Source organism: Pipistrellus kuhlii, unplaced genomic scaffold (genome assembly GCF_014108245.1).
Source record: "Pipistrellus kuhlii isolate mPipKuh1 unplaced genomic scaffold, mPipKuh1.p scaffold_m20_p_20, whole genome shotgun sequence".
Classification (NCBI taxonomy): domain Eukaryota; kingdom Metazoa; phylum Chordata; class Mammalia; order Chiroptera; family Vespertilionidae; genus Pipistrellus; species Pipistrellus kuhlii.
Window position 1 is genome coordinate 1,582,221 of NW_023425516.1, and position 16,585 is coordinate 1,598,805.

Below are 16,585 nucleotides of genomic sequence, written 5' to 3' on the forward strand. Positions count from 1 at the left end.
ATTTGCAAAGGATAAAACAAAGAGAAACTTTGACAATTGAATTTTTTCTTGTTTTATTTTTTTGTGACCTATTTAAATAAGCATTAATGGTGGGCTAATCACTTTGTTTATCACCATGTTTAATCTTCCCAAGAACACTTTGAATGTGGCACTTCGCCTAGGCAGTGTGGTCTAACAGTTAAGAGCACTGCCTTTATAATTAGATACAGACTCAAAATTTCTCTCTCTCTCTCTCTCTCTCTCTCTCTCTCTCTCTCTCTCTCTCTCTCTCCCTCTCTCCCTCCCTCCCTCCTCCCTCTTTTTCTTCCTCCCTCTCTAAAATTATTTTTTTTTTAAAGAGAGAGCCAACAGAAGTATTTGCTCACTCCTAATAAAAGGAAAAGCCCAAGGGATGTAGCTGGATACTTCTTCAGAGAGGGAGAGAGAGATAGAAACATCAATGATGAGAATCATTGATCAGCTGCCTCCTACACACCCTACACTGGGGATCGAACCTGCACATGTGCCCTGAGCGGGAATGGAACCATGACTTCCTGGTTCATAGGTCAAAGCTCAACCAGTGAGCTACGCCGGCAGGGCTGGATGCTTCTTTAATGTGCCAGGTGTGTGAGGTTCTTTTCCAAATCATCGTCTCTGATGCTCGCAGTGACCTTGGGAGAAAGGCACCTCCCGTTTTGGAGGTGAAGACACCGAGGCTCGGGAAGTGAAACAGGGCGTGTGGCACAGGAGGGGCTTCGCAGGACTGTTCAAAGCATCACATGTCACTCATACTGTACAAAGCACTGCATGGAGCACAGCAGGAAGGACCTTCCAGGCACCGCATTGTACGTGTCAACGTATGTGAAGAAGAAAGAATACTTGTTCTGCCCCCTTTGCAGTATTACCTCGCAGCTCAAAGGCACAAAATATGTATACTATCCATAAAAATATATTTTAGAAAAAGTATACACACTTTCACAGCTAGCTCAATTTTGCAAATGAATGTTAATAAGCCCTTTTTTTTAAATCATTATTCAAAGTATGTATATACATTTTTTGGGATGTCCTATACATCAAGTATTTGGAAAATGGAAAACACTATACCAATGCAAATTATTACTTAACGAATTAAACTGGCTGACAAGGAGGCGGGATAGCTTGGAGGTTAAGCGTGTAGGCTCTGGAATCAGATAGGACTGGGTGTGATGACGTTCTGACTTCTCTGAGCCTCAGTTTCCCCATCTGTAGAGTAGAGATGCACATAGTTCCTTTCTCTCAAGGCACTGCTAGGCTTTGAGAAGTTAATATGCAATTGTAAGCACCTACCTTAGGCGGTCACTATCGTTATCCTTGTCATTATTATTAGTCTTACTTTTCTCGTCTGTGAAGTAGGAAAAAAATAAGTCCATCCATCTCACAGTGATTTCATCATCTGAAATTCTTTAAAAATGCAATATGCCAGCTCTGCAGATAAGAGGAATCACACCCCCCCCCAACTTAACCAAGGCTAGACACAGCTGGGAAAGAGGAGATGGGGCTCCCTGAGGCCGCCCCTCCTGGCTGCCTCCCCCCACGGGTGCTCCAGGCAGGAGGAAGCTGGCCCGTCCAGGCTCTGAGTTCCAGAGCCCTCACAGCAGTCCCCTCCTGCGGCCTCCCAGCATCCTGCTGGCTGAACACAGAGCCAAAAATAGCTCCCTCGGTGCAGGACACCCGCTTCCTCCTCCTCCCTCCCCCGTTCAGCTGCCTGACTTGCTTGAGGAGATCATCACACGTGTCCACTGAGCTTGTCATCTGTGGAAGCGGCAGCCAGCGAGCCCTGCCTTTACCAAGATGGTCTCTCTCTTGTCTTCTGAATCCCACCAGCAGCCAAGTCCTCTAGCACTGGTTGACTCAACAAACAAGTACCGTGGACCTAGTCTGTGCCAAGCACCGCACCAGATTGCTTTCCTGTGACATATGCACAGCCAAATCTCTTCACTCACTACACCCCCTCCTCGGGGACCTAGCACCGTGCCTGTCACAGTTCTAAGTAAAGAGGCTTTGGGCATGGGTTGTGTCCTCCCTGTGCTAGCTGCTAGGCCTATGGAGATAAACAAGACAAAGCCCTTTGGCCAAATATAGACATCCACACGCTAATGAAAAGGTTCCGGGACTGCTCTTCCATTGACATTTCTCTCCATCAACCCTATGGTTTTGTAGTTACCAGTGCTGATTGGCTACTAACTAGTTTCTTTTGCTTTGGGCAAGTGACTTGCCTTTCTGAGGTTCCATTATTTGTATCTGGGAAAAAGTGAGGGGGCACGATGAACATTAATTGAAACAATGACTGTCAAGAGCCCAGCACCAGCAGCACAGTAAGTGTTTAATGGCTGGCACGTGATCTGGTCCTCCCAAAAGCCACAGGATTCTCCTCCTGGGGAATATAAAGACATCGCCCCTGCTCTGCCACGGTCCTTGTCGGCACCAGTGAGGGGCATCACTAATTGATAACGCACTCCTTGCTGCTGATCACAGATACAGTCCAGGAGCCACTTCAACATGGTGTTGCCGCCAGTAACCACTACTAATTGAAGCTGTTGGCTCCTTGGGGGACGTTTGTTTTTGTTTTTGTTTTTGTTTTTTGCCTTTCTGCCCTTATCCACTCAGTTACCTAGTTCTGTGGTTTGGTGGACATTCTAAGGCATCTCTTTCTGAGCTTCATGGCTGGGCTGAGACTGAACTCCATGGGCACAGGCCCAGATGCCGGTGGGTGCAGCAAGGCTGGCTCCCATTCTGCGGAACTGCGGATCCATCTTGGGCAAGTCACGGGTCCTTTCTGGTCAGTTTTGACTTTTCCCCTCACGTGTGTGTAAGACATGGGCTGAAATCTTGACTGCCGGAGCCTTACAAACCTGGGCTTGCATCCCGGATCCACTTCCCAGCTGTGTGACCTCGCAGGAGCCACCTAACCTTCCTGAACCTCAGCTTCCTGTCTGTTGCCTGGAGACAGGCATAGCACCCGTCTCAAAAGCTGAAGGGGATGAAGGAGAGAGGGCACGTGCCATGGGGTATTTTGATACTGATTCATGTGACGGTTTTCCTCCCTGTGTTTCCTCTCTTCTTCTAACTATTTAAGCAGATCCTGGGCTCTATCCTCATTGCCTCAGGGGAGGCATGTGTCCGACTGAAAACAGGAAGAATAGGAATGTGTTCTTAGCTATTGCATTTTGGAAAAGTTAAAGTTTTTAGGAGAAGGGGATTTATGGGCGACAGAGAGTCTTAGAGAAGCACACAGGAAGAAAAATTCCTCTAGAGTAGAGAAAGATTGCCTCTGGACTGAGGAGAGGAGAGGAAGAGACAGAGAGTAAAAGGAAGGAGGGAGGGAGGAAGAAATTCCAAAAGACCAGAAAGGTGTCCTGTGATGGGTGTCACCATGGTGACATATATAAACCCATAGCCAATAGCCAGAGCTCTGCCATGCTGGGCAACCTTGGGCAAGTAAAAGGACCTCCCTGAGCCTGTGCTCTTCCTTACAATGTAAGGCTGCTCTGATTCACCCTACAGGGGAGTGCAAGGGAGTGGGAAACACCGGTGCTTATCAAATACTGATCCTCCTAGCCCTTCCTCAGCACCAACGGTCCTGCTCGTCCTCTGCGTCACCCTCTGTGAGTCCAGCTCTGGTCAAGAAAACACGTGATTAACTGCCAGCACCTCTCATCTCCTGCGAAGGGCTATTCCTCTTCACAGGAGGCTCGATAATCTCCTTGCTGGAGAGCACTTGTAGCGTGAAAGGCGTTTCCTGCTGGCTGATTCTTCCTCCGAGGAACCCTCAGTGCCCAGGACCACCCCTCAGCCAGCCCCTGAGGGCAGCCCCACTGCCAGCAGGCCCTTCCCTGCTGCCTGAGCTCAGCCTCACAGAAGCGACCCAGGAAACGTAAGCTTCCACGTAGTGCTCACTAAACACTCGCAGGCAGGAGGACAGCGTGGCCTCACCGGTGACACCTATGCTCCCTGCCTGGCTTCCGGGGAAGCAGGTGTTGGGTAGAGGGGAAGGCTGTGGCTGCAAACACATCAGGGCTATAATTCTAACTCTGACCCTTACCACATGCTAACCTTGGCCAAGTTGCTTAAATCCTCTGAACCTCACGTCCACCAACTGCCAAAGGTTGGGATGAAGATACAATGACGTAATATCTATCCACTGCCATGGAGCTTAGCTTACGAACAGGACAGGTCTAAAATTGCAAGGCATTACCACTAACTTATATGACCTTGAGCAACTGAACTGTTCACAATTTAATTCCCCTCCCCCCCCCCCTTTTCTTTTTTTTTTTGGAATAGCCCAGCCAAGACCTAAGAGTCAAATCCAGTCCCAAAGGGCTAACACTGGTTAAGAAGACCCGAGCTAGCCACTAAGAAATCCCCTTTTGGACAATATTAACCCTGGCCTGCCTGCTAACTGCTACTTATTTATAGACACATCTTCCCTATTCAAATGTGAGCAACTTGAGAGCAGAGGAAATTTTACTCATCGCGATGCTTTGTACTTAGAAGCTCGGTGCTGAAGGGAGATCTGCACAAATGAAGGAAGACACAGTCCCTCTGCGCAACTGAGAAGTAAAGGATGGGGCAATGGAGCTCCTCCCTGCGCCAGGGGATCCATCGGCAGGGCAGGTGTCCTGCCCAGAACAGGCTCCCGATCCGCTCTGACATTTCCCAGCTGCGTGAGTTTAGGCAGGTGGCTTACCCCTCTGATCCTCAGCTTCCTCGTCTACAAAGTGGAAACTGTCATAGAATCTAACTACCTCACAAGACGAATGAGTGGGTTGGCGATATATTGCAGAGAAAGCATTGTGCTCAGTGATGGGCATATCGTCGGTTAACAGCCATTATGAAAACGTTGACATAAAACTGGCCCTTTCTGCTGTGAGGATCAGAGGAGATCAATAGTAACTGTTTAACTACAACAGCAGCAGTAGTAACGATATATGGTTATTTCAGTGATGTGACAGTAGGCAAGCCATTTTGCATGTTTGAGCCTCACCAGTCCTGTTTGTAAAATGGGGATGAATTAATTTCTCTGCCTTCTTCCCCAAGGAACCCTGAGCAGTGTACGGAGGAAGGGTGTCAAGGGTCCCTGTTTCAGCTCCAGCCCTGACGTTCACACCGTGTGCCACGGCACTCCCCGTGCTCCCCTGGCCTCATCTCCCCGTCTGCAACACGAGGAAGCTGTGTTTGAGCTCCTCAAAGGACCCTCTGTGAGGTGAGGCCGGTTTGTAAGAACCTAACCATTGGAAGGCACCTTTATGACAGTGGTTTCCTTCCAGAAACAAACGCCCCATGGTAAACGGTGGCCCTGAGCCCATCCTGCACCCCTGCCCGGACACCTCCCCCTGTGACAGTGGGCGGGCCCAGCATCACCTGCCACCTGGCTGTGGAGGCCCGGCTGGCCAAACAAAAGCCTCCTTATCAGCTGGAAGCTCTGAAATAGGATCCCAGAAGCAGCCAGAGCTGCTCACCTGCTCTGCTGGGCACAAGCTGGGCACAGATGGACATCTCAGGATCCCAGCCCAGGCTCCGGGCAGCATATGCCCGGAGGTCTCGATGGGGCAGGTGCCATATCTCACAGTGGGGGCGGGGAGCAAGAGAGAGTGGTGTCTGGTTACAGCGGGGAAGTTCAAATATGAACTTTGACGATGGGCAAATACCACCTCCCTAAACTTAGAGCTCACCCAGGCCAACTCAGGCTATGGACCTTGGGCAAATCTCTCCCCCTTTGTGGGTCTCAGTTTCCCCACCCACAAAATGAGGAGCTAACTTAGACTAGCGGGTCCTAAAGATCTCTTGATCTCACACCTCTCTGTAAGAGATTTGAGAATAAAACCACCACATATAGTATGTAGCAAAAAATGTACACACACTTTGAATAATTATAAAGGTGGTGTTTACTGAAATACATTTCATTTTCAAAATTGAGCTATTAGCTGTTAAGGTGTGTATACATTTTTTGAGACATCCTGTATATGTATTTACTTATAAATTTTATGTTGTTCCAAAACGTTATGCATATTATAAAACACTAGAGGCTTGGTGCATGAAATTCATGCAAGGGGGAGGGGGGTGTCACTCTACCCGGCCTACACCCTCTTATAATCTTGGACCCCTTGGGGGATGTCTGACTGCCAGTTTAGGTCTAACCTAAACTTGCAGGATCAGGCCTAAACTGGCAGTCGGACATCTCTCTCACAGTCTGGGACTGCTGGCTCCTAACTGCTCACCTGTCTGCCTGCCTGCCTGATCACCCCTAACCACTCTGCCTGCCTGATGGCCCCTAACTGCCTCTGCCTGCCTGATTGCCCCTAACCCCTCTGTCTCGGCCCCCGTGACCATGGCTTTATCTGGAAGGAGGACAAGATGACTGAAAGATGTCTGGACGACCTGGTCTAATTAGCATATTACCCTTTTATTAGTATAGATATCCCTCACCACCACTTGTAAACTGAGGAGACTGGGTAATTTCTACATCCTTTAGCTCTAAAATTCTGATGCTATACGATGTTGTGTCTAGGTCTGGCTCCAAGTTTCCTCATCGGTAACACATGCTTCTATACCTGCATGCCCTCATCAATTATTCATTTTACAAATACTCAAAGACCCCAGTCCATGGGTCACTGTCCTAGGTGCTGAAATACAGCAAGGAGTGAGATGGACATGGTTCTACCTCAGAAGTTCCAACAGTTCTCAACGGAAATAACATCACTGTTTTCATATATTGGCAATTTTATGCTATCAGGCATAAAAGTGATTTGATGAAGGGAAAGTGTTAAAATTCATACGTCCCATTTGTTTGGTCCTCTGCTATGTGAGAGAGATGTACCAATGTACACACAGTCCCTTCTTCATGAAGCTTCCAGTCTACTGGGAGGAGTATACTTTAATCAATGATCCCACAATCAATATAAAATTACAAACATATCCAGAACCAAGATGGGTACTACAGTGCTAAGAAATGTCCAGTCTGGAGCATTAGGGAAGGATTCCCTAAGAAAACAGCACTTGAGCTGAAATCTTAAAGTAAAATAGGTATAGATTAGGCACCAGGGGAGAGGGGAAGCTTTCCTGGCAGCATGTGCAAAGGCCCTGAGGCAGGAAGGTCATGGAAAGTTTGAGTAACTACAATAAAAGGAGGAGGGTGTAGCAGAGGAGAGGGAGGGAAGGGCAGTATTTTAGGAATGATCTTGGGGGGTGGGCAGAAACTGGATCCTAAAGAAACTTTAGGCCTTGGCTCTATGTCTACAAACCAAGGGATAGTGATGGAGGTCTGTAGCTGGGCGGAGATGTATATCTGAGTCGCTCTGAATTATTCTGGCTCAAGGAGGAGAGGGTAGCATGTTGTGATTATAGCAATGGTGATTGCCTAGATTGGATTAAAACAAGAGGAGCAACACAAAGCAAAAACCACAGTGACAGGAAGAGAAGAATGTGGCCAGTTGCAGTTGGGCAGACCCGAGTTCAGATCTCACTTTCATCACTTCCAAACTGCCACACTCCCCTCCCTGGTCTCAGATTTTCCTTCTCTGCAAAGCGTGCTAAACTATAAACATATCCATTAAGAGCTCTGGGCTCTTCTCCCAATTCCGAGTCCTCCCAGCCACGTGCCCTTGAGCAGGTCACTTCCACTCTCTATGCCTCAGTTTCTTCATCTGTAAAACAAGTTCTTAAAAATGCTTGTCCCTAAAGTGATGGTGAGGGTGGAATCAGACAACAGATGAAACATGCTTAGCATGGGGCTGGGCACATGATGCGTAAGGAGCTCAGCACACACATTCCCACCGTGAGTGCGCACACGCACATGAATGCACACATGCAGGCCCAGATGGCACCTCCCCTCCCGCAGGAGTGTGCCTGCCTTGTAAAATTCCGGCTCACTTGCCTAAGCTTAACTTTTAATGAAGCCAGAGAACAGTGATGGGGGTTTCTGCTCAGCGAAGCTGTCAGCGGGATGTAAGCCCTGGGAATCGGCGACTAGGGAATCTCCTGATGAGAGGCATCTGCATCCAGAGGATCTTCATGTTTGTTTTGAACAGACACATGTAGACGGGAATTACTTAATGACTGTTTTAGGGTTCGGCACTGTTCCTGTACTTGGTTTGGCTTTGTCTCTATGACATCTTAATTCTGTGTTTTATTTTACAGCGGTCCGCACACCGGCTGTGGCATATGGGAGTTCCCTCAGCAAAATCTCAAATGGAGATGGGGGAGGGGGAGAGAAGAGGGAGAGAGATGGGGGAGGAGGGAGAGGGACAGAAAGAAAGAGGGAGGGAGGGAGGGAGGGAGGGAGGGAGGAATTAAAGGAGGAAGGAAGAGAGGGAGAAGGAGGGAGGGAGGGAAGGGGGAAAGGAAGTGGGAGAGAGGGAGGAAGAGAAGGGGGATGGGAGGGAGAGGAGGAGAAGAGACTAGCTTTGAGGGTGTTGCAGGTGTGCAGCGAAGGGGGCTGCTGGGTGAGAGGGAGCGCCTAGATTTGCATGCTTGAATATGAGAGATACATCAAACCCTCGCCATCATGGGAACAAGATTTGCCACTGCTATTTGGAAGTCTAAACAGTGTCTTTTTCAATTTCCTAATCTGATTGATCACAATCAGAGAGACTGTAAATTTCATGCTTGTCCATAACACATGGAGGGCCCAGCTAAGCTTCTGACACTGCTATTCAAAGTCACCGCTGGATGCATAGAATCGGGAGAGAGAAGCCAAGAGAAGCAGAGCAGACCCTGGACCCTGACTGAGAGGCAGGAGCCCCACGGGACCCCCTGCCTGGACAGCGAGGTCCACAGCTGGCTTACCAGGCACTGCCTCAGCTGTTTGCTGCCTACATCTGTGCAGTCCTCCCCAGCCTTCCTCTCACTCTGCTCCAGCCACACTGACTTTCTTGCTGTTTCTCAATACACCCAGCCTGCTTCTACCCCCGGGCCTTTGCACTTGCTGTACCCTCGGTCTCAGACACTTTCCCCCAGTTATCCTCCTGGCTTGCTCCCTCCCTTCATCCAGGTCCCAGACCTCTCCATCCAACAGCAGCCCCTCCCTCCCTCTCATTCTCCCAATTTGATTCTTCTCTAGAGTCCTCATTACCACCTGATCTTATACTGCGTGTTTGTTTCTTCACTTATTATCTTTCTCCCGGTGGGGTGGGCAAGAGCAGGAACTGCACATTGTTCGCTGCTACACTGAGAGGAGCTCAGGAACACTGGTGAACGAATGAAGGTACAAATTTATTTTTTAGCCGCATGCAGCTTCCTCCAGGTGCTTTGTCTGCAACGAGTGTGGGCTCACTCTGAGCCCCTGATGCAGACGGAATCTCGCTTTAGCCAGAGCTGGACGGGGAAGGACAAGAAACCCAATGGCCCATACCAGACCCTGCATCCTTGCGCAGGTGCCAGGGAAGCTGGGAGCTTTGTAATGGGTGGGCGGTTCCCTCCCGTGGCCCTCCTTCCTCCGCACTGACTACGCTTCCCGAAGAGAGTCTAACCTACTGCTCTTCTGGGAAAGGATCTTTCTTGAGACTCTACTGGGGATAAAGGCCCTATTCACTCTGATCATCCTTTGCATTTGTAGGTAAAATTGATGAAATAAAGGAATCATTGCCACTTTACAGATCAGATAACTGAGGATAACTGTGTGACTATAAGCAAGGGACTCCAGCCTCACAGAGGGCTTCTCCCTGCTCCAGGTTCCCACCTCCCCTTTCTTTATTCCCACCTATTTTTCCAGACCAGCTGCCTCGTGTCATATTAACGTGTTTTTGTGAGTTAAGTTTCCGAGGCCCTTAAAGGGAGACACTGCATTTCATCCATCCCTTCCTCCCTGATGGTCGTGGCATGGAGGACGAATAAAAACTATGACTGATTATTAACGGCCAGAGCTAACACTGATGGAGGCCTCACTGTGGCCAAGCAGCGCTTTCCAGAACCAGTCCTTCAGTCCTGACAACACCTCTTGCTGCTGTTAGCCCCATTCTGTGGATGGAGAAACCAAGACGGGGAAGGCCAACTTGCTTGCCAAAAGTCACTTAGACAGTAAGCGTTTGCAAACAGTGAATGGAAACGTTCTTTCAATTAGTTTGCCATCAGGGCCTGTCAGGTTCTTTTCAACAGCTCTACATCTCCAGTGGCTCCAAAGTCATATCCTCAAATAAATGCAGAGCGGTGTGTGTGTTTGGGGGAGAGGGGGAGACACAGGTGGCAAGGCCAGGGGAGCCGGGCCTCAACACCAGGTGGTAACTAACTAACTAACTCTGCCCAGGTGGTGAGGGACTCAGCATTCTCCCTGCATCTCATGGGGTGGCTCATGTCCTAGTGAGGAGGTGCCATTTATGGGGGTTTCGTCTGTGCCGGGCACTGGGCCATGTCCTCCAGGAGTTATCTCATTCACCCCTCACTACAACCCCATCCGCTGAGCATTTCACAGACGGGGAAACTGAGGCATGGAGCAGTGACGTGACCAGCAGATTCCAAAGCCAGGAAAGAGCGAAGCAGCATTTCCGCCTGGGTGACTCTGAATTCAGAGCTCAAGCCTCAAACCGTTTTTGCTTTCTCTACATCGGAAACATCTCCTCACACTTCAGAGCTAGCCTTCCTAGCAAGCAATGAACGAACGCCGGCTCTGTTAGCCCTGCAAGTTCTTCCACCTCCGAGGAAAGTTCTGGAAGGAGGAGTATCTTCAGGGTGACTGTGCCCCTGCAGCCTGCCTGGGTGCTTGTGGAGCAGGAGGCACGTAGCCCAGGATCCCTTCCTCATGAAGGGGGTGGGCTGCTGAGGCCCCTTGGAGCGGGGTCGCTTGGAGCGGGGGTAGAGTTCATGGAGCAGTTCCAGGCGGCATTGGATCCAACCTTCTGTCCCCTCCCAGCCACCATGTCTACTCCCAGCAGCCAGGCAGCTATATCTAGGGAGCTCCGCCCTGATACTAGCGGGAGGCAAGTCTTCTCAGAATCCCCTCTGCCAGGACTGGGAGGGGCGCTGGGAGAGAGTAAATCTGCCACTAGATTGGGACCATGTATACTCACTCCATTAACACATCCAACTGTCACCAACATGTACCGCACGCAGCCCAGGTCTCTCCAACAGCACCCCACCAATGGACAGACGGCCGGACATGATCCCCTACCAACCCCTGGACACCCTCAGCACATTTCACCTTCAGAAGGAGAGAGGTTGGACCAAAATGATGACACACCCTCCCCAGAGAAAAGCCTTCGCTCATGGCCAGGGCCAGCATCCTCCATGACCTTCGGTGCCTGGTTCCTAACCATGTGCCTGGCTCCTAACCATGTGCCTGGCTCCTAACCATGTGCCTGGCTCCTAACCATGTGCCTGGCTCCTAACCACGGCTGTCAGGCCTCCCACAGCCCTGCACTGGGCTCCCTAGGGCAGGGTCAATACAAACGTGCTCACTGATCTCTTGGCACAAAGGGGAGTCTTGAATTAAATGGTTCAAATGCTTTTTCCATGACTTTGGCCATCTTTCCCTTTATGCATAAAATCTCCAATTTATGACCCTTTGGACAGGGTCTGGGCTGAAGCCTGCTTCTGGACTACTCGGACAAGGAAGGCTTTTCGAAGAAAATTGATTGTTTGCCAAAAGAACTCTAAAGGGAATGCTTATCCTATTTTAAGGGGGAGCCCCTTTTTAGCGCTTTATACCCTGTTTCCCCGAAAATAAGACAGTGTCTTATATATTAATTTTTTTCTCCCAAAGTTGCGTTAGGTCTTATTTTCAGGGGATGTCTTATTTTCGGGGAAACACAGTAGCTCACGTGTACCCACAAACAACCGATATACTAATTACAAATGACTTTTACATGCTCATTAAGTCCTCAACTACTACTGGTCCACTTGATTATTACAGTTTGAGCTGGCCTCGAAACAGCTTTCTGCTTTGAGCCTAAACTTCTTGGGTACAACCTTCCAGACTAAGCGATCAACAAGGTGACTCGTCCACGCCAGGGAAAATGCCTCCACCTCCTCGGTGCAGGCAGAATCCAAGGACTTATTGATGCGCGCTGCTCTCTCCCAGCTGGGATGGGGTGAGGTTTGACCTTGGTGACCCTCATCCAGGTTTGCCTGGGACTGTTCCTGTTAGTCTCCCTGGGAGAACTACTCATGGCAACCCCCTTTCAGTATTGGCAGAAACCATAGACCATGTAGTAGCTCTAGATTCGATGAAACTAGGAATTAAAATTGTGATTTTTCAAGGAGGTTGAGCCTCCTCTAGACTGGCAGCACCTGGCCATCTCTATGCAAACCCGAAGAACACTCCTTGAAGATGCTGCACTAGTCCTCGCTGGATCCAACCATTCTTCCACTGAGTCAGCTCAGCAAGCAGTTCCCTTTCCTCTGAGGGAGGGGAATCGGGGACCTCTCCCCAGGGGTGTGTGTTAATTCCATCCCCATGTAGTTGCCTGTCAGGAGTTGAAATCCTATCGTTGCATTGCCAGCATTAAGGGGGTGAGGAGGGCAGTGGGTGGGCGCAGTCCTGGGAGGAATGGCTGATGTCCTCTGGCCGTCTCAGCTCTGACTGCCGTGTCAGAGGCGATGCCTAGTAGACGACCACTCTGCCTGTGCACCGTGAGGTGTGCTCCACCTCCTCCATCCTCAGACCGCCCTGCCTGAGGCGCTGCAGTCATTATTTCTATTTCCCAGCTGACAGAACGGCTCAGCAAGGCAGAGCCACTTGTCCAGGACACTCAGCTGTGTGGCAGAACGAGCAGAAACCCAGGTTGGTCTGGAGCTCAGGTCTGAACTCGTAACCACTGTGATGTGCTGCCACCCCTCCGCTATACTGCTCTGACATTTGAGTCAGACATCTGCTTGCAATTTGATACATTATAAGGCTATTGCCTCATCAAGTATGCCTCCCAGAGGGGGCTGAGGGGGAGGGGAGCAGGGGTTGCTGCGCTCCGGGTGCCTGTGTGATGTATGCACATCGCCATGGAATCAGCGAATTGCATGTAAGTGTCTATCCTGGCAATCAATTATATTCGGAGAGAGACTTAGCATATCCCGGGGAAGTTCTTTCAGGGGGTAGCCCTCATCCATAAACAAACAAGTGTGTAACCCACACAACTGGCTGGTGGGGCACCTGCCTCCTCCCCGTCTCCCCGCAGACAGCGACAGGAGCAGATGCTGACTGTGAACTGGGCTTGACTCAGGGAACTAAACAACATTTCTGATGAGACCAAGTCCCCAGGCTGCATCTGGAGGAAGCCGCTGGGGCCCAGCCAATGCTATGCCCGTGCCTCTGTCCCTTCCCTTCCCAAGACCTCTGCTTTAGAACCACGGTACTTTCACCCGTAAGTAAGCACGGCACAGTAAGAAGGGGGTGGACGTGGACCATCACGGGGTGTGGCTGGTTGGGGTGAGAATGGGGTGACCTAGGTTTTAGGTTTTGCAGACAGCCTTGTTAAAAGACTGCTCAAACTCAGCCTTTCCTGAAAACAAATGCCCCCTGTTCACTCTCCTCACACCCTGCCCCAAACCAGGGGTCACAGGCAGTGTACACAGTGGTTACGAGTTCAGACCTGGGCTTCAGATGAACCTGGGTTTCTGTTCGTTCTGCCACGCAGCTGAGTGTCCTGGACAAGTGGCTCTGCCTTGCTGAGCCATTCTGTCAGGTGGGAAATAGAAATAATAACAGCAGCGCCTCGGGCAGGGAGGCACGGGGACTGAGGCGGGGACAGTGTGGAGTCTGTTCTAAGGGAGGCCACACCTGTTACCAAAGAGCATCCATCTAGCAGGACATGACTGAGGGGCTTGGGCTCAGGCCTTCGTCTCAGGGATGGAGCCCCAGAATGTTAGAAGAGACCAGGGTGAAAAACCACTGTGTGGGGAGAGTTGGCTACTGTGAGGTTCTTAGATGGTTGAGATTGGGATTTATACAAAGATACAGCAAACATGAGAGTTGGAAGCACTCGCAGGCGATTTTTATGATTGAGAATGTGACCAAGAAAAGAGCCTGCCAGTAACAGATTGACAGACAACGGGTGAGGGCACAAAGCTGGTAGGGCATTGGGCATGCTTTGCAGAATTAAAACACCACCAGGAATCTGCTCGCCTTTCCTCGGACCCCTGAAATCCATGGATGACTCTAGACCAAATGCCACACTGCTGCTTTCCAGTGAAATTCCCTCTGGTCCTCTCGACAAGGGCATTATTTTTTGGCCAACGCAGCACCTGATTTGCCAACAGTAGGTGCACCCACTCCAAAGGTGGAACAAATGGCAGGAACCCAAGGAGACAAAACCGCTGACGTCAAAAACTCTCTACAAAGAACCTCCTTCCAAGCAGAGAAACATGGGCTTTTGATGGCATTGGGTGTCACTGTTCCCCCTTCTCCAGCCTGTGTCCGAGGGTGCTCCCTCCCTCCCATCCACAGACACCGGCTGCTGCTGCTTGCAGCCCCTACACCCTGCTGGCCCCTCACCGCATCCCCCATTTCCAATGGCTGGTACCCATTTTTCTAAAGACCGAGATGAGCCGGGCCCCTTCCAGACCTTGAAAAGTTCTCCATGCTGAGTTTGATTTTGGGTACGAATCCCTGTCGGTCCTCCAGCCCTCGGCCGCTGGGAAGTTCAGATCCGGCTGTACCAGAACGGGCATTCTGTCGGAAGCACTTTCCCAGACATATTTTCAATCTCCTCCCTTAATGCAGGCTGCCAGGATTAATAAATCCTCCAGTCTCCCCTGGTCCACTTCTTTCTTTATCTCCCACAAACCACTCAGCCAACACCAGCGCGTGATGAGTTTTCACACCGCCTTGGTTCTCTCTGACGGAGGGCACAGCCTTTCCCCTCCATCCTCAAACTCCTCTGGATGGAACGACTCATGAAAAGAACTGGGTTTTCTCCGCCCTGGAGTGTTTCCGTGTTGCTCAGCCTTCTCTCCGTTCACCCCGCATCCTCTTCTCCCTCTTTCTGCATCCCTTTCCCTTCTCCCCGTCTTCCCCTCATCACACGGTGTCCACCACCACCTAGGGATCCCTTCTCACACCTGCCTGCAAACCACTCGGATCCCTTTTGAAAGACCAGATGAAACTCTTCCCAGACCATCCCTGCGATCTGGCGAGGCTGCTCCCTGACTCTTGAGCTCCGTTCCTGGTTTTGGATGCTGGTGAGGACAGAATTCAGCAGCAACACAAGACAGAAAGGCAAGGAGCAGGGTGCTTTTTGGGGTGTATTGGAGGGACCAGAATATGGGCTTTTGTCAAAACCTTCAGAGCTCGCTAGTGTTAGAGCTGAGTATAGAAGTGTGCCGCTATCGCTGAGCACCGCCTGAGAGGGTTCAGTCCTCATCCCTGTTTGGCACCCCCAGCCTCTTCAGACTCACCATTCCTCCCGATACCAAGAAAAGTTTCACAGTCAAGTCGTATCCCACCCACACCCCCACCCAAGCAAGCAACACCCCTGGACCAGAAGCTGCCAGGTCAGCAGACAGTTGTGCAGCTCCTTGCTAAAGACCCCCTGTCCCTTCTCACCAGCTCCCACCTCATGCAAGCAATCCGTTCCCATGTTCCAGCGGGAGAGAGCGAGTAGTGCCGGAAAGAAAGACAGGCAGTGGCCCCGCTGTCTGCATCCACCCTTCAGGGCACGGGCCAGGAAGGGGGGCCATCAGGGTAAGGGGGTAGTTACCTTGGCAGAGGCTTGCGGGCTGTGATGCTGGCGACAATGATGCTCTCAGGACGCGGCGTGGCCACAGCTTTAAAGGTTCCTCGCCAGAACTTCTCAAAGAGCTGCTTCTCGCCTTGCTGAACGCTCGCCATAGCCAACCGAGGGCCGCTCCCGGGGCGCTGTCCGAAGTGCTGAAACGACGTTTCCAAACCCGGGCGCACCCGGCCCTGGGCTCTGTCCACGCGAAACCTAGAGGGATCGGGTGGGAAAGACCGGGGTTCAGGGCGGGGGATGGGGCGCCTCAGCCGGGCAGGCGGGGGAGGAAGAAGGCTTGTACCCGGCGATCTTCTGCTTCTGGGTCGGCTTGGGGCTGCGCGCTGAGCCCGAGGAGCCCCCGCGCCCGGCTGGGAAGGGAAGGCTGGCGTTCTCGGCCGCGCCGGGCAGGAGAGGCGACCGGGGCGTCTGTGTGTGCGCGCGTGTGAGCTCCGGCGCGCTGGGTTTTGTCTCTCTCACAATGTGACGTTGGAAGAGGAGGCTGGTCGCTCAAGCTGCACTTTCCTCCTCCCTCCCCTCGTCTCCTCCTCCCCGCCAGCTCCCGCCTCCTCCGGCTCAGCCCTCCGCGCCGCCATCTGCATAACAAAAGCCCGCAGGTCCTGGGAGGAGCAAGGGCGGGGCGTGCGCCTGTCTCCAGGGCCACGCGGTGACAGACTTGCGGAGCTGACCCCGGGAAAAGCCATGGGCACCCCGAACGGAACCAGGCAGCAGATCCTCTCCCCAGCCCTCTCTCCTCCCCCACCCACCAGCGCAGGCCTTCCTCCATCCATGCCTGGGTGTGATCCAGGCGGCCACCTCCCTTCCCAGCCCCCTGGCAAGTCTCAGAGCGGATCTCCTAAGGAAGGAGAGAGAGAAAACTTAACCTCTCCCCACCCCCACACTTCTGGGAGGGGCTGCCGAGGCCAGAGACGGGG

The 16,585-nt window shown here is 51.5% G+C and overlaps 1 protein-coding gene across 1 annotated transcript in view; it reads right to left on the bottom strand.

Annotated features, from left to right (window-relative positions):
- SRRM4 (serine/arginine repetitive matrix 4) overlaps positions 1–16,226 on the bottom strand; it is a 115,969-nt gene extending 99,743 nt beyond the window's left edge. Inside the window, exon 1 of the mRNA XM_036449412.2 lies at positions 15,639–16,226. Within this exon, the coding sequence (XP_036305305.1) occupies positions 15,639–15,769 (131 nt within the window). The 5' untranslated portion in view covers positions 15,770–16,226. The remainder of the gene's footprint in view (positions 1–15,638) is intronic.
- Positions 16,227–16,585: the final 359 nt, after the last annotated feature.